The 26,499-nt window shown below is 39.7% G+C and overlaps 1 protein-coding gene across 1 annotated transcript in view; it reads right to left on the minus strand.

The window, feature by feature from the left end:
• The window catches only part of LOC124776988 (phenoloxidase 2-like), a 309,427-nt gene extending 297,393 nt beyond the window's left edge, over positions 1-12,034 (minus strand). The window contains exon 1 of the mRNA XM_047252233.1: positions 11,939-12,034. Within this exon, the coding sequence (XP_047108189.1) occupies positions 11,939-12,031 (93 nt within the window). The 5' untranslated portion in view covers positions 12,032-12,034. The remainder of the gene's footprint in view (positions 1-11,938) is intronic.
• Positions 12,035-26,499: the final 14,465 nt, after the last annotated feature.

The following is a 26,499-nucleotide window of genomic DNA, read 5'->3' on the forward strand; positions in this document are numbered from 1 at the left end:
GACTTTTCTGTTCCTTTTGATTCTTTCTATGACGATTCTAGCTTCTGAGGACATTCGGACTTGAAGTGACCATACTTCCAGCAATTGAAACATTTCACTTTCTTCTTTTCTTGCATGTCTTTTGAGAAATTCTATTGTGATTTCTTATAATTCTTTGTAAATAAGGCACTATAACTGCCATTTTGTCCAACTTGAGGTATTCTCCCACACTACCATTCAGCAACTTTGCTCTGACACTTTCTTATGTGAAATTTTCGTCCATTCTACTGGAGTCTATACCCACCTGGTATGGTAAACAAACTTTTGGTAAATCTCTAAGCATAATCAGTGCAATTTGCCCATAATCAACTGGTTTGCCCATGCTCTGCAGTTTATTGGCTACATCCAAAATGTGAGTAACATAATTTTGAATATTTCCTTTGCATTTGGATAGTGTAGTATCCAGCAGAACATCCCAGAGATTCATCCATCTGATTTCATTCTTACCAGCAAGCAGGTTTTCCAAAGTATCCCAAGCTTCCTTTGCTTTTGTTGTGTTTTCCACGTGTGCATACAGATATTTATCCACATGCAAAAGTATAAGTGTCCACCCATCTATATCCTTCTGTGCACTTGTAGCAGTACTTGCACCTATGGTATAATCCCATAATTTCTCGTGCATTAGAGTGAGTTTCATTCCACACTTCCACATGTTATAATCATCTTTGTTTCTCAGTAGTGGTTTTTGTCAAACTTACATTTGAAACCATTTTCAGACACTCGAATTGAAAGCACTAGAATATGTGACTGATTTCTTCTGAAAAACAAGAGTTCATATGCTGATGAAGTTGACAAAACACAAATCGAAACAAGTATCACACACAATGTGAGCACATAACCTAACACACTTCTTCAGTTATTTATCTTCCTACCCACACTACATACATAGTTCACTGCACAGATTTACCGTTCTGGGCCCATAACCTGTTAGCAGAGCAAGGTTAGGCATTGAAAAAGATAAGTAACAGATTGTTCATAATACGTATATTCTGATAACAACACATTACATGTATCACACTTAAGAGAGTGAACATCAAGAGCAAAGGTAGACTACTCGTCATACTCGACGTATACAAACAAAAAACAAAGGAGCCACATTACCAACATAACGAAGACACTTGTAATGACTTGACAATGTGGCATTGTAAGCAGCACATGCCTATGCTGTCAGACAATGAAACAAACTGTTCTGGAGTTTCATTGATAAATGTCAATAAAGGCACCAGGCAGGTTCTTGCTGATGACTGTAACCAGTTGGCCACCATGTTGCTAAAATCACCAGGATCTGCTGGGCAGCCATTGTCATCATCAGCCTGCCATTCATATGCCGAGTACTGGAGTTTGGGTCACTGTGCTACCCTGTCTCTATGCCACAGCCACACCACTGGCTGTGACAAGTACAATCTCTGTGGCCTGGAGGAATGGTGCACTGGCCTCAGTTGGCTGCTAGTGCGACTCAGCGCCTAATCAGTGTACTGACTACTTGCAGTGTGTCTAACATTCAGGGGTGTCTGTCACTGCTACAACTATGTGAAGATATGTGGGTTGACACTAGGCTGTGCTATCAGATGAGGGTGCACACTTGTATCTGTCCTTGCTTGTTGGAACAATAAAGATTTTTCTTGAATGCTGTCTGTCTTGCTACAGCAACCTTAATCTCTAACGGATTCCTATAGTCACTGCAAATCCACGAAAACCACAACCCTCACGTGGGAGAGTGAAACAGAGAGTGAAATACCCTCCTGGCAAACCAGAAGAATGGCTCTTCCACCATCCACTGCAGGGGTCAACACACCCCAGGCCTCTACAATAGTATTAACTAAGTAGTCATTTATTGGTTCTATCATAAAATTGTAAATGGAACTGAAATAGTTGGCCACAAATGAGTCCTTTGGACTGCTCATAAACTACATCTTATTAGTAGCTAAACATTTTATAGTTACTAGTAAGTCGTAGAAAACCTATGTCTTCATATAACACATGACTTGCTAGACAAAAGAAAGTGCTTATAAGTCTATTCACAACAATATTTTTTTTTTCTTTTTTTTTCTTTTTAGCATTGAATTTGTGAACTGAGTTACTGAAAAAAGAAATTTAGTATATTATTTATGACAAATTCGATTAACAACTAAATTTCGGTAGTAAAAGGAAAACGTGTGCAAGTTGTAAGAATGAAATACTGAAGCTGAATGACTGGATATCCAGTCTACAGTTTACAATCGATGCTCAAAAGATGGAAATAAGTGTGGGAGTGACAAGTTGATAGTCGACAGGACAATGAAACATTCTCTTTGCGAGTGAGGTTCTTTGGAGGAAACAAAGAGTGTTCGTTTCCTGCGTTAACATATGTATGTATTGTGCTTGTGCGGTACAATAAAGTGATTATTCATGGTATAAAATCCATGCAAGCGTTTTCCTTCATGTAGTGAAATTACTGCTACATAAGTGGTGACTCTGTAACTAAGTGGTGACAGTAGACAAGTTTCTTTAGATATTTTCCGCGACGTCTCGCATCGACATGTTGTCTGCACAGAAACTCTTCCGTGACATCAATGGTGTCATCCAGAATATCAAGAAGGAGCTCGACACGATGCAGCGAACCCCTCAGTTCACAGTGCCACAGATTCCTACTCCTCATACCGACTTCGTCTACGACGTTACGTTTCCAACCGCGCCACATGTGCCGGCGGTTCCCGCGCTGCCGCCACAGGATATTGCCTCGCACAACCAGCCCGCAGGACACACCGATATCAGACCAAATGTGCTCGCGTTTTCATCACACGCGTCAGTGCTGCTCCCACGAGTTTCACACTTTCCGTTCACTGGTTATCGTGGCCCACCCGCGTCGCGGTTTCAAATTTGGCCCCCACCTTTCGTTCCCGAAAGTCCGGCAATTTGGTTCACTATTATGGAGAACATTTTTGTGCAGCAACAAATAATCACTGATTTTGAACAGTTCACACAAGTGATATGCAACCTGGACCAACGTGCGTCGTCGGTGGTATCGGATATAATTATGCAAGCCCCACCACCACAAGCCTACACCACCCTCAAGATGGCATTAATTTCACGTTGCACAAAGCCTGCCAACCAGCGGATAGCACAGCTCCTGTACCACAAGAAACGTGGGGACAGGTTGCCTTCAGACTTTTACCGGCATTTATGTGTAATGGTGGACCCTTCCGTGTTCTCAAACACATTACTTGTGCACATCTGGCAATGGCAGTTATCTCCGCAGGTGTGCTTAACCTTAATTGCTTATGAGGGCCGGCCATTAAGTGAGTTGCTGCAAGTGGCCGATAGCGTGCACTCCCTGCTCAACTCGTGTGCCACAGTGGCCACCGCCACAACCACCTTGGCCAACGACACTAGCCGAGCACCTCTGGAGCCAATCGACGTGGTGCCTCCAGCTTGTGCTGCCATGACCGCACAACAAGCGCTGGACGCGACCGAAGATTTCTGATCTCTCCACGCTGCCATTGATCAGCTGACCGCCCAGCTGCAGAGGCTAGAGCCACATGACATTGCAGGGGCTGACACACAAGAATCGTCACCAGCGGACGCGCCTGCCGCGTCACGCTAACAATGGCACCGGTTATTGCTGGTCCCACCAGCATTTCGGCGTGCAAGCTACAAAGTGTAAGGCGCCATGCTCGCTCCCAAACGCATCCCACGGCCTGCTTTAGGTGCAGCCAACCGTGACAACAAGCAACTGCGCCTAAACTCACAGACGCATGGGAGGAGAACACCCCCGTTTCAGCACGAGCCTACATTATGCGGATCGACTTTTCCCACAGCTGTAAGGTACACAGCTTCAAAAAGACTTTTCGTTCCTGATCGATCTACAAGATGGATGTTTTTGGTTGACACCGGCTAAGATGTCAGCACTCTGCCTGTAAATTTCTTCCCTTCAGACAAACGTGCTGAGGAGACCACTTTGAAAGCAGTCAACAATTCAGTCATCCACACATATGGACAAAAAACACTGGCAGTGGACATTGGGCAACCAGAAAAATGCAACTGGACCTTTGTTATGGCCGATATTGGTCAACCTATACTAGGTGCTGATTTCCTGGCAAAACATGCATTATCCGTGGATTTACGCAAGTCGCAACTCGTTCATTCTGCCAATGGATGGGTTATCCCGGAAATACAAGGACGTCTGACCTCTCATGCATGCCCAAGGGTAGATAACTTCAGTGCACCCACCTGGGATGACACCATAGCGATGAAGGAATCTGACCTGCAGATGGCTCAAATGGCATCAAAACAGTTGACGGCACAACAGGCTCCTGCTGTTTCAACCACAAAGGTGACACCCGGGGCACAACATGGAACAAGAAAGAACAAGGCGAAGCATGAGACGGTGCACCACATCTGTACAACTCGAGGTCCACCAGTCTCCTCACGTGTCTGCAGGCTTGTACCTGATCGCTTGCGAGAAACCAAGACCATTTTCAACGAGATGCCACAAGAAGTAACTATACAGCCATACAACAGGCCGTGGTCCTCTCCTCTGTACCTCACCCGTAAAAAGAATGGGTCATGTTGCCCGTATGGTGATTATCGAGCTTTGAATTCCCGAACTGTTCCGGACAGGTACCCTGTGCCACATATACAGGATTTCACCCATTCACTGGCTGGGGCGACCATATTCAGTGTTTTAGACTGCCGTAAGGCTTATAATCAGATCCCAATGGCAGAGCAGGACATAACAAAGACAGCAGTGACAACCCCATTCGGGCTGTTTGAATTTTTGGTGATGCCATTTGGGCCGAAAAATGCTGCCCGCCCCAGGACCGCCATATCGAGTTTATATGCCAGTTTTTGACAGACGTGTGTCACATCAATGGTGCCGACAATATTGTGGGAGACTATTTCTCGCACATTGATGGGATAAGTCCAATGTTGGATTATTCTGAATTGGCAAGGGCACAGGCTTCAGCTGCGGAGCTGCAGTCCTTGTTGGTGGACTCATCCGCTGGTCTACATTTACAACTTGTGGACGGCCCCTGCAGCCCAGTTCAGGTATGGTGCGACACCTCCATGGTTAGACCACACCCATACATCATCCCCCAGTTCCGATGAAAGGTATTCAACAGCATTCACAACCTGGCACACCCAGGAACCAATGCCTCCGTGAAGTTAGTGATGGACCGTTTTGTGTGGCCTTCAATCAAGAAAGATACAAGGGAGTGGGCCCAAAGCTGCTATCAGTGTCAACATAGCAAAGTGGGACGCCATGTTCACGCTCCAGTAGGACAATTCCCAACCACAACAGCACGTTTTGGGCATGTACACAATGACTTGGTTGGACCCCTCCCCCCTTCGGAAGGTTACAGGTACTTGTTTACGGCAGTGGATTGTTGCACACGGTGGGCAGAGGCTACACCAATCAGGGACATTTCTGCAGAGACTACTGCACGGCCATTCTTGGAAACTTGGGTAGCTCGTTTTGGGTGCCCATTTTTCGTTACCACTGACCAAGGACACCAATTGAGTCGACACTGTTCCAATAACTGTCGAAACTCTGCGGCTTCCAACGAAACCGGACAACTAACTATCACCCGGCCAGCAGTGGTTTGGTGCAAATGTGGCACCAGACTTTAAAGGCTGCCCTGATGTGCCACGAGGACTCATGGACTCAAGCATTGCCTTTGGTTTTGCTGGGTTTACGGACCACATTAAAAACAGACATCAGTTGTTCCTCGGCAGAGTTGGTATATGGAGAACCACTATGTGTTCCAGCAGAATTCGTTGCACCGGTTCCTCTCCCAGATGAGACACAACTACCCCACCTCTTGCAACAAATGAGGAAGCAGGCAGAGATGCTACATGCAGCCCCGACATCTCAGTATGGCATGCACCCAGTGTTCATACACAAGTCCCTCAGTACTTGTTCCCACATCATGTGCCGCACAGACCTGGTACATCACTCGTTACAGCCACCGTACACTGGACCATACCACGTGCTAGGATGGGGTGCACACACAATGGATAACCTCCTCCAGGGAAAGTCGACCAAGATTTCCATTGAGCAGGTAAAACCCGCTTGGACAATGACAGCAACGACTGAAATCTCACAGACAACTTCAGACACAACTCACAACAAACACACACCTTCCACAGAGCCAGACAGCTGTGACTCACAGGAGCTCCACACCAGGGGACCTAATGCAGCAGTGGAATCATCAAGCAGCACCCATACCCACACTATCCGTACTTGGGCAGGCCGAGAGGTGAAGTTTAAGTACCGCACCATACCGGGGGGAGGGGGGGGGGGCGTGTAGGAGTGACAAGTCGATAGTCGACAGGATACTGAAACATTCTCTTTGCGAGTGAGGTTCTTTGGAGTAAACAAAGAGTGTTCGGTTCCCGCATTAACGTATGTATGTATTGTGCTTGTGCAGTACAATAAAGTGATTATTCACAGTATAAAATCCATGCAAGCGTTTCCCTTTATGTAGTGAAATTACTCTTACACAAGTAAACTACAATCTGAAAAACGTGAGACGCTAATGAAGAAAGAAGACTCGGTCTCGGGAAAATGGAGGATAATGAATGCAGGAAGTTGTACTCAGAAGGCAAAAGATCTGAAAGACAGTGCAAATTTAGTGGAATATAACTCTTTTGAAGTGCTTTCTGCCGTGGATTCACAGAATACGTCAGAAAGGATTGAAAAGTTGGAAAACAAAATCGGCAAACTGTTGCTCGTTGTAAGTAAGTCAAACAGTGAAAATACTGCATCAGGAGATACTGTATTTTAAAAACTCTGAAAATAAGTTTGCACACCTACACTACGACAGACTTCAATGTAACAAAGGAAACCACCATTAAAAAACTTATCTCCTGCGAAACTGCAAACTGAAGAACATTTAGAATACGTGCGGCAAAAATACAACACTAGTCAGGTGAGAAGAAGAACCTTAAATCCTCCACTTACAAAAAGTGTGAAATATAAAACAATCTGTGTGTTAGGTGATAGCTACGGTCGTGAAATTTCTGCACTGTTGATGAGAACATGTAGTTTCAAGGCACCTGGTTTCATAAAGCCAATGGCTCCATTGAGTGAAATAACGGACCTAACAACATCAACTGACGTAGCTAGTTTGAATATAGACTATTTTGCCGTGTTAATAGGAGGATCAAACGATGTCTATAGAAACGAGACACACAAGGTTATTACAGAAATGAGGAAATGTTTAAATAATTTAACCCACACAAATGCACTCATTGTGAACACCCCACATTGTCATGAGTTACCACCCTAGTCGTGTGTGAACCGCAAAATTAATGTTGCAAACGAGTGTATCACTGAAATATGCACTAACTTTAAGAATGTTGATATTGTAGATATAAACAGATTGGATCAAAGGTTCCATACAGTCCATGGACTTCATTTAAATACGAGAGGAAAGAAATTACTAGCCGAAAAAATATGTACTTGCATTTCAAAGAAGAGTGAAGAAAAAAGTATAAGTGACAAACAAACAGAGATTAAGAAGTGCTTTAGATGACTTACAAGCTGTGCCATCGGCCAAACGCAAATTACCAAGTGGTTTAAATCGATTAGGCATGAAACAATCAAGTTGTCAGCCAAACAAAAATTACAAAATGGTTTAAACCGAAAAGGACAGATTTGGATGAAGCAAAACTTATACAAGCTCCAGAAGTTAACTCACTTGCTGATTGCCACCAGCAAACAGAAGACACACACAATAAAGATACCGAAAATTTTTTAGGGTAAGTGCTGTATTAGAAACGCCATTGTATTAGAAATGCCATTAGATAAAGAATCAGAAACCGTTTCAACTAAAGTCACTAAATACCCAGATTTTGCTATACTGCACCATAACGTTCAGTCACTCACAAATAAAATTTCCTTGTTGGAAGCATTACTCCACTATGCACTAGATGTTGACATAATTTGCATTACTGAATATTGGCTACGAAATGACGAAGTAAAATTAACCTCAATCTCAGGATACAGATTAGCAAGTCATTTTAGCCGAGAGTTTTCCAAACATGGTGGCTCTGCTATCTTTGTGAAAGAATAAATAAAGTTCTGTGATGTCAGTAAAAGTTATACTGACTCAATTTAAAAAGACTTTGAACTTTCCATTACCAAACTACCAGAGCTTAATTTCATAGTTATTAACATATATAGAGCACCGGTGGAAACCTGCCAGTCTTCATGAATAAACTGGAGGTTCTGCTGAACAGGATCAGTAGCCTACACTAAATATGAAAATAGTGCTTTGTGGGGATTTCAGTATTGATTTTTCAAAAGATAGTAGCTTCAGAGATGCTTTGATAAATATGAGCAATACATTCAATAAGAGCCCCAAATACTCTGCCCAACAAGATTAACAGAATGCACAAATTCCATTATTGACCAAATATTCATCTCAGAAACAAATTACAGATCCATAAGCAGACTACTGAGCATGGGTTAAAGTGATCATGAGGCAAAGCTGCTGTGTATAGAAATGCCAACAAGTAGTAGCAGTTCCGAAAAAGTAGTTGAAAAAAAGAACCTTTTCCGAAGATAACATTAGAATTTTTAATCTCTTACTGATAAAGAAAAACTGGGAAAGCATTGCCACTCAGAACAATATTGATAGCATCAGGGTGTATACAACCCGGGACAACCGGGAGATCCGGGAAAAACCTGGGAATTTTTTCATCCGGGAGAAAACCGGGAATTGTTTACAATTCCGGGAATTTTTCATTGTTTTAGTTTTCAGTTAAATTTTTGTGATTTTGAGTGGTAAGAACCAATACTCTAACAAAGGATATTACTGTACCCCACTACTGCAGAATAACACTGCAGCAACAAAACATGAATGAGAGAGGAAAAAAAAGTAAAATAAACTTAAGTTGCAAAGTAAATGCGCCGTATACAACAGCAAAACATAGTGCTCATACAAGCGTCTGCCAACAGCAAAATGTGTCAAAGGCTTTTGGAAGACTATGCAATGCTTCATAACAACAAATTGCCTCCAATGAGCGTGACATGAAAACTGTTTAAATTAGATTCCTTTGAGCAGTTGCGGGCGGGCTGTTGTGCATGCATAGTTGAGTCGTGTATGAGTAGTACCTTCTCCCGCTTCTGGTTACAGAAGTGTGGCTTGGCGTCACTACCTAATATTGCCCCTGTTCGGAAATATAGTAAATCTGGGCCTGATGTACAGAGTAGTCTGAGTTGTAGTGGGGAGGTGGGTAGTCACCATGCGACCTGTGTTTTCGTTCAGTGATTTTGTTGTTTCCTCTTCGCTTATTGCTCTCATGTTAAATGATAAAACTGATTTTCGTGACCAGGAGATATCAAATGAATTAAAATACATTCACATAATTACAGATGGCCAAAATATGTCATTAGTTTCAGATTTTATTTCCACCTTTCTGACAGTCAAGCATTAAACGCCTTGCAGAACAATGAAGTTATCTTTGTCGGTTTGCTAAAGAGATTTGGCTTTTATTAATCTTTTCTGCTGAGGCAGTAAGTTTATTTGAAACAAACTGTTTAATTTCACACTGTTGGCTGGTTTCAACTGTTTGCTGATTTCAAGTGCACGTATGACATTATGCCATAATAAAGAACCAAACATGAGATAATACAATACTGGTACTCCAAGAAAATTTACATTTGAATCTGGACATACGAATGTGCACTTTAAGCCAAAATATGCATTTTAGTATGGTTCACGAAATTCTGATGCTCTTGAAGTATCCTTTGACGTCTTGTTTCTTTTATGACATAATGTAAGATCTTTTAATGTTTTACACGTACGAACATATGGCCTTCCTGCGTCATCGAGCGGTGACGACTGTTATCTGGCGCTCTCTTGCAACTGCTGAAACGAAATTATTTCTAACAGGTAGTGGGAGAATATTGTGAATGGTGGTTTGAAAAGCGTTACATACATTAAAAGCAAATTTCCTTGTATGCGAGATGAACTATGTGCGGGAATGTATGATGAATTTCTTAAATAACAAAGCGTTTGACTCTCATTTAAAAATCAATTCTTTGAGGACGGCCATTTAGAAGAATTTCAAGCTCAGAATATCACACATTTACGTCGTTATTAAAAATTTTGCTGGCACATTTGTGTGATGTATTTTAAAGTGTATCACGCGCAGGAAAGATCAACATTATATGTGGAAGAATCTTGTTTCATGTGGACAACTTAGTTGAATATATGAGTCCCACAGAAACTACCCTGTTTGCCGATGAGACCAGCATCAGTGGATCCAGTCCAGAAACTTTGCAGTCCACAGCACAAAGTTCTATGAAAAGACTTTCTGAGTGGTTCAGAAAAAAACAAACTCATTACAAATACTGAAAAAACTGTGTGCATCAATTTTCATTTAATTCCTCCAACTAATCAAATTTCTATTCAAACACAATTAAAAAATGATCACCTAGAAAATGTAAGTGTCACAAAATTTTTGGGTCTATGGGTTCAGCAATACTTACAGTGGGACATACATATAAGTAACTTGTCTAGCAAACTATCATCTGAGTGCTATGGCCTAAGAATTTTAAAGGCTACAACAAACAAAACAACAGCATTGTGGGCATACTATGCACAGTCCCACTCACTAGTCCAATATGGGATCGTTTTCTGGGGATACTCAACACACAGTGTAAAGGTTTTCAGAATGCAAAAAAAGAGGTCTAAAAATAATTTGTGCCCTTAAAAAGATGGAGTGCTGTAAATCCCAGTTTACTGAGCTCGGTGTTCTAAATGTTCCAAGTTTATCCATTTATGAAACTATCTTGCTCATTAGAGACTACCTCCTGAAAAGAGGCAAATTGCTACAGAACAAAAATGTACACAACTATAGTACCAGAGGGAAATCAAATATACATCAAAAATATCACCTATCAGAGGACCATAATTAACATCGGTGCAATACTACACAATAAGATACCAGAGGAAATAAAAAATGCTACTCATGCAATATTTAAAACTAAACTAAAGGCATTTCTAATAAAGAACTGTTTCTATTCTGTCAGAGAATTTCTGAATATGTAACAAAATTAATTGTAATAGGTACCCACTTTTAATTTGCCTACTATTTTGCTAATACTATGTATTATTGTAACTTATCTTGGATCTGTCTAATATCAATTGTACAATTTGTGCTGTATGATAAAATTGGACCAATAAAAAATCAAATTAAATCAAATTTAATAGGAATCAGTTTTTAGTATACAAAGTTGTCTTAACAGGTTCCACTAGCTGAGGGCATTCTTGAATTCACGGTACTATTAATTTGCTTTACACACCTTTGGTCTCAGAAAGATATATACAGATCACCTGCTCCTTGAGAAATGCTGTTATCAAAATGTAAATGTAAAACAAGAATATTTCAGATACTACCTGAATCCAATGACGATCAATAGAAATAAAAGTTCAAGATTAATTTTAATATATTGTGTTTTAGATCTTCATCATACCCATAAGAAAGAAAATTCTGCATACTTTGGATTATTACAGTTAGCTGGTATCCTTTCATACTATCACACTTACTGTCTCCCTACTTAGAAATAAACATAAAAAATAATTGCAAAAATTATAACATGAAATTGTGAGACAACCTAGATATGGAAACAATACTGAAAATGAGTTTTATAAGCAACTTACTTTTTAAATAAGTTGCAGTTTCTACCGAATCTAACTCTCTATTTTCACAAGTAGATTTAAGTATTGTTTCATATTCTGTTGAGGCAGATACTATTACCTATATGTTTTAATATTGCAACATATTCTAACAGCTTATTACATACGATGTGATCAAACCCCACAAGATATTTCTTCCAAAGTCAAACAAACTGAAGAAGCAACAATAAACTAATAAGGCAGAAAACAGTAAACAATAGGGTACTCACCAAATATGACACAGGCACTTTGAAAGCAAAATTTCTATTTACACCTTTCAAAAAGGAAGCAGGCTCATGTAAATGTTCCATCAGCAAATGCATATACTTCAGTTTATTTGCCTGATTGACTGGTCGTAATCTCTGTGCCTAAAAGGATAAACACAACCATTGTAAATAACTTTATTCTTTTGCTCATATCAAAGTAATGAAGATATGTACTAACAGTGATTTACCAGTATTAACAACAAAGACTCATTTTAAGAAATAAGGGAAGAATATCAGAAGAATGATAAAATACTGGGTATGTTACAATCATTTGAAAACATAATACTCTTCAGAATCAAATATGATACCTAATACACAGCAGCCAACAGGAAAGACTGAAGTTTCCATTCATGTTCATGCTCTATGTCTAACATTTTGTGTGGTTTTCCCTCTACATCACAACTAGTAGGTCTCCCTCATCTTGGGGTCTGTCAATTCAGTGTCATACAAAATCAACTAATGAACTGTTAAACCATCGAGGATCACAACTTCACTGTGGGTACAGAAACCACTACCCCATTATTACCCCTGCTTCCTACACACTACACGGCATAGAGATTTATTTGTAAAAGTAAATATATAAATAAATAAAAATATTTAAAAACCATAGGATGCTATACACATGGTAAAAGGTCACCAAAGCTGATAAGTCGTGGTGCACATGTACACATAGGGTACACTCATGATTACAGTAGACAGGATATGGGTATGCCAACAAGGCAGGTGGTGAGGTATTTGCATTTAGTGGTGTGTAAGTGAGATGAAATTGACCCCACATTTGTTTGAGCCTGTGTCTCCCCAGTGAACAATAAAGGAACTGTGATCATGTGAATCCATTTATTCACCTACTGCACCCAGCAGGTGACCTGTATGAACAGGAAGACAATGAAACATCCCACCATTCAGAACATGTGTTAATACTGTTTTAGATACACTCCAAGGGCATGAGGGTGCTTAAGTTGTGCCATGAGCATCTGATCTCAATCATACTGATCACATCTGCACCTTGAATCTAGTTCCGCAAATCTCTGTGTGTGCTGCTAGAATGTCATGGACTATGATGGCTCCCCAGCAATATATGTGTCCAAGTCATGACATGTCGCAATTGAAATTAAGGTAAACTAGAGTACAACAAATTAGTACATAGGTGGCTATAAGTCAGTTGCTCATCAGTCTATATTTGATGTAAGTGAGACAGTAAAACTGATACAATACTAAATATGCTACAATAAAACACTGTACATAGTTATGTTTGCTTGATTTACGTCAAATCTGGCTATAGTAATAACCTATCCCAAGAAACAATATACTACACAAATATTAGTTTTACAATTTTAATAAGATAATATCCTAGTGCTATCATACCAAGACTAAAAAAGCAATTCTTAGCTGCACAAAATTGTTACTGAAGCAATACCCCCAAAATATTTAATGGCTTATTTATCTCAGTGACTAAGAATACTGAATGCTTTGTCCAGAAAATATGGATTTGTTACCTAAAGCATCTTCTTTACTAAGAAAAAACTTTGTGGCCTTCCTCTCCACAATCACTCATTGTAAGAGACCTCCAAGATTTCTTTAAATGTTTGTATATATTCACAGGTAATTAAGGAAACAAATAATTTATAATGAAAATAATGGCATTCAGGAAGTAATGCTAGATAAGATGCATAAACGCGTTAGAGTAATGAATATGGGGAATGAATTTCAAGATGTTAGTGTTTCAACAAAAATAGTTAATTTGAGAAAAAGTTGGCTAAATAAATCTGCAAAATCAGACAAAGTTGATTTCCTAAAACTGAAACAATGCTATATTCATTCTACACCAACAAAGAAGGTGATTGACAAGGCATTAAAGAAAACTATAGACTTTTCAGCCTGTTCTATGTATAAATATGGAGTATTCACTAAGACTATTAACAAAAAATAGAAAAAAAAAACATTAGATTTTAAACAACACGCCAGTTTAAAATGAAAATTGCTAGAGATCTCTAGAAAAATTGTTCAAATGGCTCTGAGCACTATGGGACTTAACATCTGAGGTCATCAGTCCCCTAGAACTTAGAACTACTTAAACCTAACTAACCTAAGGACATCACACACATCCATGCCCGAGGCAGGATTCGAACCTGCAACCGTAGCAGTCGCGCGGTTCCGGACTGAGCGCCTAGAACCGCTAGACCACTGCGGCCGGCAAAGATCTCTAGAAATGTAAACAATACAATGGACTATTTACAAGTTGTAAACCAAATTATTATTGGTTGAAGAAATGAATAAGTGATACCACTCTTGCACTATGACAGTTGGGTGTTATGAACTGCTCCTATGACACTTACAAGGGACAGACTCCATCACCACCCCCCTCAGATTTAGTGGTGAAGTGGCTCAGTGGATAGCCCATCAAAAACTGAACACAGGTGAAGCACGAAAACAGAAGATTAGGTACTGAAGTGTGGAAAAAGAAAGCAAAATATAAACAGTGAACAGTCCAAGCTCAAGTGCAGCATCAAGTGAACTGCAAGAACCACAGCATTTTGGTTGTGTGGTCACAGTGTTGGATTGTAAAGTGGGAGGTCTGTATTCAGATCTCCCTTGTCTCCTTTTTTTGTGTGAACTTTCCGTCCAGCCACTGAGTGTCTGTTCTCCTTCTGTAGTATTGGCAACTGTCATAATATATATTGGTTATAGAATATTAGTCTCATGGTAAGAATATATTACCATACAAGTTAATGTGATGAATAATGAGGCCAGTTGAAAAGCCACAAAGACGTCTCACACAAATGAAAACAACAAATAAGTGGGTGTGAACCAAGCTACAACAAAGAAATTTATGAGTCAACACTTCTTAGACAGAATGCAAGAGTCATGGTGCTACTTGTGTAGAACAAACAGGAGGTGCATACGTCTGGAGGTTCCTTCCTTACAGCTCACTGTTGCAAACAGGTGTTAAACCATGACACAGATACAAATCTGAATACAATGAACAGATATGTTAATGATTGGACATACAGTTCATAATTTTGTGATAAAGAAAAGAGGGGCATGAGGGAGATTTGAATGTGGATCTCACCCTTCACAGTCCAACACCGTGACCACATAACCGTGGCACTGCGGCTATTCACATTCACTCGAGGCTGCATATCTTGAGCTTTGACCACTTACTGTTTCTATTTTGCTTCTTTTCCCACATTCCAATATACCTTCTTTCCATTTTCATGCTCAATCTGGGTTCAATTTCTGACAGACTATTCACTGGGCCATCTTACCACTAAATCTGAGGAGTAGTGTGTTGAGAAATTCCCCTGTTTGCTAAACAACATCATGTAAAGGGAAACAAGTGTCAGCCTGAAGCTCTGAGACCATTTCACAAGAAGATGTATTCAGAACAATAGACAGCTTATTAAGGAATCTGACAAAGCAGAAGAAACTAGCTGGCACCTCTGAAGGATGAAGTTGGGCAATACTACAGCTCTGGATAGGCACCTTTAGGAGTTGACTAAACAAGAAAAGAAAAATGAATGAAGTCATAGGCCCCCATTGTTGACACCTGGGCACTACAGCCCTGTCCCTTCTGGGCTGGAGTGAAGCTGTTGGAGGAGTACTGGCAAGCAGGCCCTACCTTCTTTCATTTTACATGAATGCATGTAAAAAAAAAGGGGCAGAGATTTCATTAACAAATGAAACCATGGGTATACAATTATATTCCAAACGAGAATGCATTAAATATGGTATCTCTCAAGGTTCAATACGCCCAACTTCTTGATTCATATAATTACCTAAGTGATTGGGGGACTTTTAAAATACCTGTGATGTTTGGTGATGACAAAGAAGTCAGACATATTTATACTGTCCATGGGTAGGTGAATAGTGTAACTGGTTTGAAGCAAAAATCTTCACCTTCATCTTGCAAAACTCATATAATGGAATTCCAAACTCAAAAAATTACTTACATTTACCAAAAGTAATAATCAATGGAGGCTGACTAAATGAAACTCTAAGTTATCCAAGAGTATAACAAACTGAATAGCACCAGTATGTGGATGACCTAACAAAAAGCTCAGTTCAGAAGATATTGCACTTAGAAATATCTCTCATCTTGGTGACCAGAGGGTTAGATTTATGGCAAACTTAGCATATATTACCTCACTGTTGTCCAATGGCATATATTCATTTTACAGAAGAAATTCAGTAACTGAACATCTTACAGAGATCTCTTCAGGTACACTTGTGTTAACATAGAATTTTCCTCACACAATATTTGTGTGTATAAAATAGCTGTCAGGCTAGGTCATTCAAATGAGGAGCAGCTGAGCAGCTTGTTTTTCTAAAAACAAAAGTGACCATTCTGTGATGAATTTAATATACCATAATAGCTATTTTTTGCCATATATTTGTGAAGATTACAATGTACCAATAACGATACACAATAGTTAATATTTAAACAATCCAACTGCAAAAACAGCTTCTTTTCTAGGAATGTGATTTCCACTTGACAAATAAAATATACTCACTCATTTACTGTCATATAAAATACAACTGCAGGAAACTAGCTATACTTAGCTCTTATTTATTATGCCCTTAATTTTATTACTGGAGCAAAGCAAAGAAAATTAGACTTTAACATGTTTTGACACTTGGTTCATAGTAGTAGTTTATAACTTATACAAACATACAAGACAGTAGGGTTTTCAACTAGCTAATGCAGCCTACAGATGACAAATTGATCTGCCTTCAGAGCTGAGCAGTCATTATGTCTGACTGACTCACAGAGGAGCCAGCTTTGATTCCCAATACTACCAGGCACTTTTCATCAGTGGGAGGAGTGGAAATGCATAAACTCAACTCTGTGAAGGTAATTCAGGACTGAACGTAGAAGCTCCAAGATTTTGAAATCTGATACCGGCTAGGAGACCAGTGGCTGACAACATGCACCTCTTCACCACACTCAAATTAGGCCAGTGGCAGAGGATAACATCAGGGCCAATCGGCATCATGTAGTCTCCAGGCTTAATTATGGAGTTCCTTTTTCAGTTGTAGGCTATATCTTGGTTGGCATTAATTTTGTATTCAAGGTATTTGAATAATAGTAAGAAGTAAAAGCTGATACTGAATACTGAGATTTCAGTTTGTTAATATTTCCCCTTTGTGCAAAAGTGTAAGAAGCAAGAAACATAAGGGTATAGCAAGTTAACATAAGACACAATTTGGTGTGAAAGGTAGACTTCCACCTATAACATATCTGGATATAACAAAACAAGAATTTGTTTTATTAAAGATTTGTTTACTAACAAATATTCCCACCTATAAATCGTGTCCACAGTAATCTTATAAGATTTATTAGAAGTGGAAAGTTATCCGTGTGAACTGTATGTTGACACAAAATAACATTATATTTTAAAGGATATTTAAAATATTGTGGAGGTGTCATCCATGAAACAAGAAATACTGCTAAGTGACCAAATGTTAGAAACAAGTTCAGTAGAAAACTTCAAAACCATTTGCACAGAAAAAAATTGTAAAAACATTAATAGAGATTAACTTGCAAGCCCTTGGTCTGCACAGTGATTGCATTATTTTTATGTAAATTACAATTTCTAGAAATTAGTTTTGTTTAAGGAACACAAAGAAAATATTTTCTAGTTTTCGTACAAGAACTTGGGAAAGTTAATGTAGAATATCACAAATCAGTGTGTCTTAAGACCAAAATTGATTTTTTAGTTTGAAATTTCAGTTAATTTTAAATCTTCTAAGTTAAGTAAGACACATAGGATCAATATGAGGCATTTTCTGCTACTAACACAGTAAATATGGAACAACAGTGACAAGACAGAGTTTTTTATCATCAAGCAATGAAGCAATCATCATTTCTTCCCTCATTAGTCTTTTCTTCTGTTTGCCTGCTTTATCTTTTGCTAACTGTTCCTTATGAAGACCTGCATTCTTTAGCAGTTGTACTCCTGTAGACTTTTTATTCTTTAGAAATCCACTGTGCAATTTGCTGCCACATCATATGCCCAAAATCTGCCCCTATTACTGATATGATTACTATTTATTTTAATGTCTTCACTATTATTTCAATTTTTCGACCATTCTGTAACTGAAAGTAATTTTCAGTGCAACTCTAACAAAGATCGCAAGGTGAAGTTTAATGTTTCATGAATCATAAGGCTATCACAATCTATTATAGCACAGTTTTGCGACAAAGCATTATTCTTATTATGATTTACTATGTTGCAAATACAGATGTTATCATTGGTACTATTAGCTTAATTATTGTTTTAATGTATAATTCCTACATATATTACTTGAGTTATCTAGTAGCTTCTGTACACACACACACACACACACACACACACACACACACACACACACAAAAATTGCATAAACAAAAACAGAGATATGGTAAATGTACTTACTTCCACAACTTTTAAAATGAATACAAAGGCAAATAACAGCAAAAAGGCTTTTTGATCCATTTTTGTCAGGTTTTCCCTGAAACTTTTTTTCAATAAAATCTGGAATCACTTTCCATTCACATTAACAGAAGACTTCTGATTGAAAACCTATCTAATAAGTACAGGTAGTACTTATGTGCACTATGTTATCAAACACAATATTACATACTTTCTAAAAACTTGCTGTCCAAATTCAGCAATAGAATTCACGTTAAATTCGGATTACATTTAAAAAATTCCATCTACATGCATCAAACTTCTGTGTAGCAGAAAGTGAGACACATATGAAGACAGACATCACTCCTACAAAATGCAAGCATTGCAATAACTTATCAGGTCATTTGCCTAGCTACTCTTTTTTCACCCTTTGATATGCAAGCTAAGACAAGCTGGATGCAGTGTTAGCTAAATTTGTTAAAACGTTTGTTCAGTTGATAGGAATGGTCTTGCATCAGTCAAATGAAATCTGGTTTTAGTTCCTTCATTTTATAGTTCTTACTTAGTGCTTTTCTAAATTATGCACTGTATTTCAATTAAATTTTATAAGTTTCTCAACATTAGTTACTTGGTTAAAAAGAAAAAGAAAATCAACCATCAAAATTGGAAAATTTACTTCTCAAACTAGAGATAAAATGTCAACAGATAGGAGCTTTCTTGATTTCAACCTCAGGAACCTAATTATGACTATAATCAGTTTTAATTCTTTAAAAGGGATCTAATATTTTTATGACAGAGGAAGACTGAGTCATCAATAAATAAGATCACATTTGTTTATCTTGTTATACTAGTCAACATGATAGTTTTTTACTAAATTTTAGAGTTAATATGACAATATGAACTATAGGATTTTGTTAAGTTACCTAGGTGTTTAATTATTGATCTAGAAGGGAGTTGATAATCTATATCACATACTATCCTTACTTCACAACTGAATGCAATAAATACTTTCTGTATTTATATAGAACTAAAAATATTATTCCAAAAGTCACTGAAAAAAGGTAATTCATCAAACAAGCTAACTTTCACCACCAATGTCCTGTACATGAATCAAATGATTCAGATTATGTATATTATGAGAGAAATAAACCACAATTCACTATTCACAGTATCCAAATGAATAGCAAAGGTTGCTGTAGATAAACAATTCTGATGTGTGGTTTTCACTTGAAATTGCTGTTAATAATAATAGCAAAATGACTTGAACATTCTATTTACATATACCCTTTGACTCGAGCTCTTCTGTTCCTCTCAGAGTTACACCCTGCAGAACTATATGGCCTATGTCTTCTGTAATTTAAATAATAATGCATTAAAAAGGCTAAGTCACTACTAATGTCAATGAAAATGTATCCATTGTTTTGTTTGTGATTTCTTAATGAGCTTTGTACCAATGTTTGCAGCATCAGCAAAAACATTATGTGCAGTTTTTCAGTATAAGATGGTTCATCATTTATGCTCAACTTAAATAAGAGTTGGATATTGTTGTATCCTAAGGCATGCGAATAACAGGCATAGTTCATTGTTAATGTAATGTGTAGTAAAATTTGGAAGAGTTGCTTATCCTTTGTTAACTTACACCTTTGACATGTTCCACATCCTTCTTGATAGAAAATGAATGTGTAAATGAATATTCTTAGTCAAATAATGACATTGTGACAATTTCTGACAAAAAATCCTGACAACAGGCTTCCTTTCATTAGTAGTATCTCAACCAGGTTAGAGATTTCTTCAACATGTATGCAAATGTTAGAATGTATGGTAACACGCTCGAGGGCACACTGAGAAATTTGCTCAGAGTTATCTAGTCATGATCAAAATGTGCAGTCTATTAAAAGTAAAGTACACCAGCTTGAAGTTTAACTACAGCCCTTGAACAGTGTACTGGTATTCTTTACAGAACATTGTTGCAAAGACAATGAAATGCAGCATATAGTGCTACCATCAAACCAATTTGCAAGTTGCTACTCTGTACTGCTACTCTATAACATTAAAGAGTGAGTATCATGTATTTATATCAAAGGTGACAAACATTTTAAGAGCAGAGAAAGTCTGTTCACAATTACTGTAGACAAAAATTCTGAATTTGCAGGCATTGAATTAACCCAGCTAGTCATCTACAATAAGTTAATCATTCTGTATGTGTTCCATAAAAACACAGGAGAACTGCCGGATATCAGTAACATCCTGCCATGATATTTCGGCACAGAGTCTTCTGGCTATCTTCCAGAAGGCAGGACGTTACTGATATCCAGCAGTTCTCCCATGTTTTTATAGAACAATCAGTACGCCGGGAAAGCTTTAAACATCACTTTATGTATGTGTGTTGCTCACCCACTGGTAATGTGAACACTTTTTTCAACAAATTAACTGAAGTCCTGAAATGGGTCTCAGCTCCCAAAACTAACGTAATAACTGATCTACCTTCACTCATTATGCATGCGATTCATTCCTACAGTTCACAGGCCTGCTTATACAAGCCACTGGGTTGCCCCTCTCCCCCCCCCCCCCCCCCCCCCCGGTACACTTTGGTGAACTGCCAAACAAACAGTATTATTTAAGCAATCTGAAATGAGTGCTCACTTTATTCTGTAACCTGTATTACTGTTGTCCATTCAATGTGTTCAGTGCTACATGCAACTTGTACTTCACTGTATCGTACCCTGGCTCTTTAAAGTGCCATGTACCATAAATCATGTTTGTTCTTGCTGTAACAAACTTGACAATGAGTGAGGGTTATGTTTTCTCCATTTGTTAGTGTCAGTGCTAAATCACCTGACCAACATCTCAATGGAAAAAAGTACTCCAACATATCATCACCCTTTCACAGAACAACAGCAGGCTCTCACCACCGCTCTCAATAAAATGGCACCTACATGTTCATGGCAGGTTCCTCACCCATCAATACATCCATCACCTTTCCGGCAAATGATGAATTAGCTGAAGATTGGGACTCCTACAAGACACAGTTATGCCAACATTTCCCGCTTTTTTGTTTGGGCATTGCAAACCTTTTTAGGGCTTTCTTTCCCTATCTTTCCTGGGTTTCACCGTGGATGTATCAGTTGTAGTGCCAACTTGTGCCTTTTCAAGAATTGGCCAGCTTATCATTTGATGAAATGTGCTGGCTTCTCTCAACCTATTACTGTGACAGAACACATGTCATTGCAACATGTGTAGAATTTCACCATTGTCAGAAATGCCCAAACCAATCTTACAAAGCCTGGTATGGGTTGAGCCATCATTGTAAATTTGTCACAGTACCCATTATAAATCCTTGGCTGATCACACGTTGCATGATGTTATTATTTGTCTGGCACTGGATAGGGAAGTTTGTGAAAAGGCACTTCAGTGTGAGAATCTGACACTTACAGATGTTCTCAGTACAGCACAGTCCTTTGAAGTGTCATGAGCTGCAGGCAGTCACACTGCTGTGTGGTGGGAGGTATGGAAGTTGCTCAGTCAACCCCTGTTAGGCTTGCTGCAAATGTTCAAGACAATGGGGAAGCCATTGCAGCAGTACAACCTTCAACTCAGCGTCGTGTGGTGCATCGTTGGTTATGGTCACAGCAGCAACAGGCCAAGTCACAGCAGCAGCCATGCACTCCCCTTCCATCACTCCTGTACTGCTTTGTCCAGCATGAGTGTGCTGCATGCCCTTAACATTGAGCTGTTTGCAACAAGTGTCGAAAGAAGGGACACACTGCATCAATGTGTAACTCCCCTTCAAATGTGGCAGACACAATAGTACCACTGGACATAAACTATGTCTCTGCAATGACTGTCTCCCCAAACAAATTGTTTATTGGCATGTGTGTGTTTAATAAATCATTACAAATGGAAGTGGACACAGGAGCTGAAGTGACTTTAGTAAATGCACAAGCATACATGGTCTTGGGTCCACTCCCCTCACATGTTTCACAGAAGTTGGTTAGCTACAATAAACAGAAGATCCTGATCCTAGGTCAGTTCTCCACTCTTTCTTACAAATCTGTTGTTCACACTCTCACTTTCCGTGTTCTGGATTATTCCCATACTGCAGATGTGTTTGAGTTAAACGTGATTAATGCTTTCGGTTTCTCCATTGCCAATGATGTAAATTTAGTGCCAGATCAAGTTCTGTATCAGCAACTGGAGTCCCTCTGCTCTGAGTTTTCATACTGTATTCCCTTGGTTGTGATTGTACTACAGGTTTTCAGGCCCACATTACCATTAAAGAGTCCACCCACCTTTGTTTTTTTTCCAGGCATGACAGATGCCTGTCAAATTGCCTGTTGAGAGTGAATTAGACAGTTTGACATTGCTCAATGTCATATGGCGTATTTCTTCCAGTGAATGGGCTACACCACTGGTCATCATTAAGAAGCTGATGTGTAAGCTTCACCTCTGTGGCAACTTCAGTGTCGTGATTAATGCACAGTCCGTGATCGACACATACCCTTTGTCCCATGCTGACGAGTTGCTCACAAAAGTAATCAGCAGCCCTGTGGGTATCTTTTACTACATGGCCAATGCTACAGTGTGCACAGGAGTGTCTACATGTTGATTTTGCTGGGTGCCTCCTAAATCAATATGGGCTCGTTGTAGTGGATGCCTATTCCAAGTATCCCTATGTGGCACATTGTCCATCCACGTCCACAGCAGCTACTATTTTAGTCCTGTCTAAAACTTTTGCAACTGAGGAACTTCCATATATCTGGTTACTGTACCATGGTTACCTATAATGGCCCCCAGTTTGTTTCTATAGAATTTACATCTTTTTGTCAGCCTAGTCATGTTCACCACCTCGCAGTTCCCCTATTTCATCCTCAACCTAATTGCGAGGCAGAATGCATGGTTCAGACATTTAAAACTCAGATGCACAAGTTTGATTTGGCAGGTCCTCTGAAGATATTTTAGACCATTTTTTGAGTTCATACCATTTCACTTCAGTGGGGGACAAGAGCTCAGCGGAGCTGCTACATGGCCACCAACCAAGGACCCTTCTTCACCTGCTGCATCTGATGCTGCATTCACCATCATCATCAGCTCTGCAATGGCTTTGGCCACGTGCACCTGTCTGGGCTCATGGTTTTGGCCACAGGCCTAACTAGGTTCCTGCCATCATTGGGCATCGCCAGGGCTGGTGCCTGCGGATTGTCCATACTCCTGATGGAAGAACATCCAGTCACTTCAACCAGCTGTGGGTGTGCACAGTGGGGTCTGTTGCAGAGGGACCACTACCTCTCCCACTCCTGCCACCACCAATGCCTCTTCCTGTGTTGCAGACAGTCTTGTTTGTCTCACAGCAGGGGTCGCTGCATGGTGCATCACTGTCTGGGATACATGCCTCTGCCCCCACTCCTCGACTGCCATCAACAGTGGAGCCCCCACTGCACCTGACACCGCAGCCGCTGCTGCCTCTATTGCTGGGTCTTGTGTGGCCATTATTTCTGACACCCCCAACGATGCCTCTGGTGCTGAACACCGAACTCAATGAGGACATTGCTAGGGAGCTGCTGTCACTGGTCCTGCCCTACGGCCTCTCACCAGAGGAGGGACAATGTACCAAACCACCCCCTCATCACTTCTGCCCCTATTTGCTGGTGACTGCCTGCCACATGCTGCAGCAGCCTCTGTCATTGGGCAGTGGAATGGATATCAGCACCATCATTTTCTGTACCAGTGCTTTTTTTCTGTACCATGAATTTTTTCTGTATCATACATTTTTTTCTGTACCATTTATTTTTCTAAGCCTAATGCTTTCATGTATGTATGTGGTTTTACTAGTCCCTAGAAGGGAGGACTGATGTACCTTCATTCATGACATACAAAATTTCAAAGATTGCCCATCCATACAGTTCACAGCTCGCTTATAGAGGCCACCTAGGTTGGTCCCCCTGGTGCGTTCTGGTGAACAGTCAAAGAAACAGTATTATTTAGGTGATGACAAATGAGTGCTCGACCTTTTATGTAACCTATATTACTGTTGACCATTCAGTGTATTCACTGCTATGTGCCATCTGTATTTCATTGTTTCTTACATTGGATAAATCAAGTACTATTTTCTGTAAATCGTGTCTGTTCTTGCTATAAAAGAAATATGTGGAGACATGAATATTAACACACATTTTGAAGGGGAAATTAGTAATAATTTCATAAATGCAAGTGATTGTGGCCTTCCTATTCATTACTGTCTGGTAATAAAGCTCAAGTGAGACTTGGTAAGACAACCAAAACTGCAGGCTTACAAAAGGATCTTCTCAGAATGTAATATACACAGATTTTTAGGGCATTGACAGATCTAACCTGGGATGAAATGTATGTGGAAAACAATGTAGATATATATTATCTAAATTTTTCACATTGTTTAAATTACCTTTTGACAAGACATTTTTAAATGTAACCACATCTACAGTAGCAGCTAAGAAAATAAATGGATAACCATGGGTTTTAGAAAGTCATCCCAGACATTCAAATTTTTCAGTTCTTTACAAAAGTACTACACTAATCCACAGTACCTAGATTACCATCACAGGTATAGATATACAAATGGGGGAGGGGTGCTGATTGTTGCAAAAATAAATCATTCAATGACAAAATAACATACCTTGGAGAAAATAAAACCAAGATTCACAGCACATTGTATATTAATACTAATCTTTCACTAACCCATGTAAGACTCAAGTTCAAAATCATTTATCTTTCTGTATGAGAATAATCAAGTCTCTAGCTAATAACATGTCTGAATCATTAGTCTACATAAACACTACAGTGGAAACACTTTTTTGCCACCAACCTGACCAATCAGACTCAACCAAAGACCAATATTGAACCTTGCCTAACTCAGTTCACTCCTCCATCCAACCGTGATCCACCCCCACTGCCTCCAAACCACCCCCTGTTAACTTTCCAGAATTTCTTAACCTCGAACCTTGCCTCAACATCATTCCCCAAATCCCTCAACATGCAAACTAACCTTACATCCGCAGAAAGAACCCCAGTCCACCATCTAAAAACAGATCCCAACCTTATAATCCTACCTGCTGACAAAGACTCCACCACCATTGTTTTGAACCGCAAGGATTACGTGGCAGAAGGACTCCGTCAAATGTCAGATACTTCCACCTACAAACCATGCCACAGTGATCCCATTCCAGTAATCCAGCAGGATCTCCAGTCACTACTCAAATCCTTAGGCCCATCCCAGAACCTCTCCCCAGAGTCCATCTCTCTACTTACCCCTACCACTCCCCGCACTCCCACCTTCTACATGCTTCCTAAAGTCCATAAACCCAACCACCCAGGACACCCCATTGTGGCCGGTTACTGTGCCTCCACTGAGAGAATCTCTGCTCTTGTAGACCAACACCTTCAAACTATTACCCGGAAACTATCCTCCTGTATAAAAGATACCAACCATTTCCTTGACCGACTCTCCACAGTTCCTGTCCCTTTACCACACAGCGTCCTGCTCATCACTGTTGATGCCACCTCCCTGTACACTAACATTCCTAATGCCCATGGCCTTACTGCTATCAAACACTACCTTTCCAGAAGCCCTATGGATTCCAAACCAACAACCTCTTTCCTAGTCTCCATGACCAACTATATCCCCACCCACAATTTCTTCTCCTTTGAAGGCATTATCTACAAACAAATCCGTGGTACAGCTATGGGCACCCCCATGGCACCGCCCTATGCTAACCTATTCATGGGCCTTCTAGAGGAATCCTTCCTAAAAATCCTAAACCACACACCCAGTTCAGATTCATTGATGACATATTTGCTATCTGGATTGAAGGTGAGGACACCGTATTCACATTCCTCCAGAACCTCAACAACTTCTCCCCTATTTGCTTCACCTGGTCCTACTCAACCCAACAAGCCACCTTCCTAGATGTTGACCCCACCTCAGAGATGGCTACATCAGTACCTCTGTCCATATCAAACCTACTAAACACCAACAATACCTCCACTTCAACAGCTTCCACCCATTCCATACCAAGAAGACCCTTTCGTACAGCCTAGCCACCCATGGTCGCCGCATCTGCTGCGACGAGCAGTTCCTCTCAAAATATACTGAGGGTCTCA

Source organism: Schistocerca piceifrons, chromosome 2 (assembly GCF_021461385.2).
Source record: "Schistocerca piceifrons isolate TAMUIC-IGC-003096 chromosome 2, iqSchPice1.1, whole genome shotgun sequence".
Taxonomy (NCBI): domain Eukaryota; kingdom Metazoa; phylum Arthropoda; class Insecta; order Orthoptera; family Acrididae; genus Schistocerca; species Schistocerca piceifrons.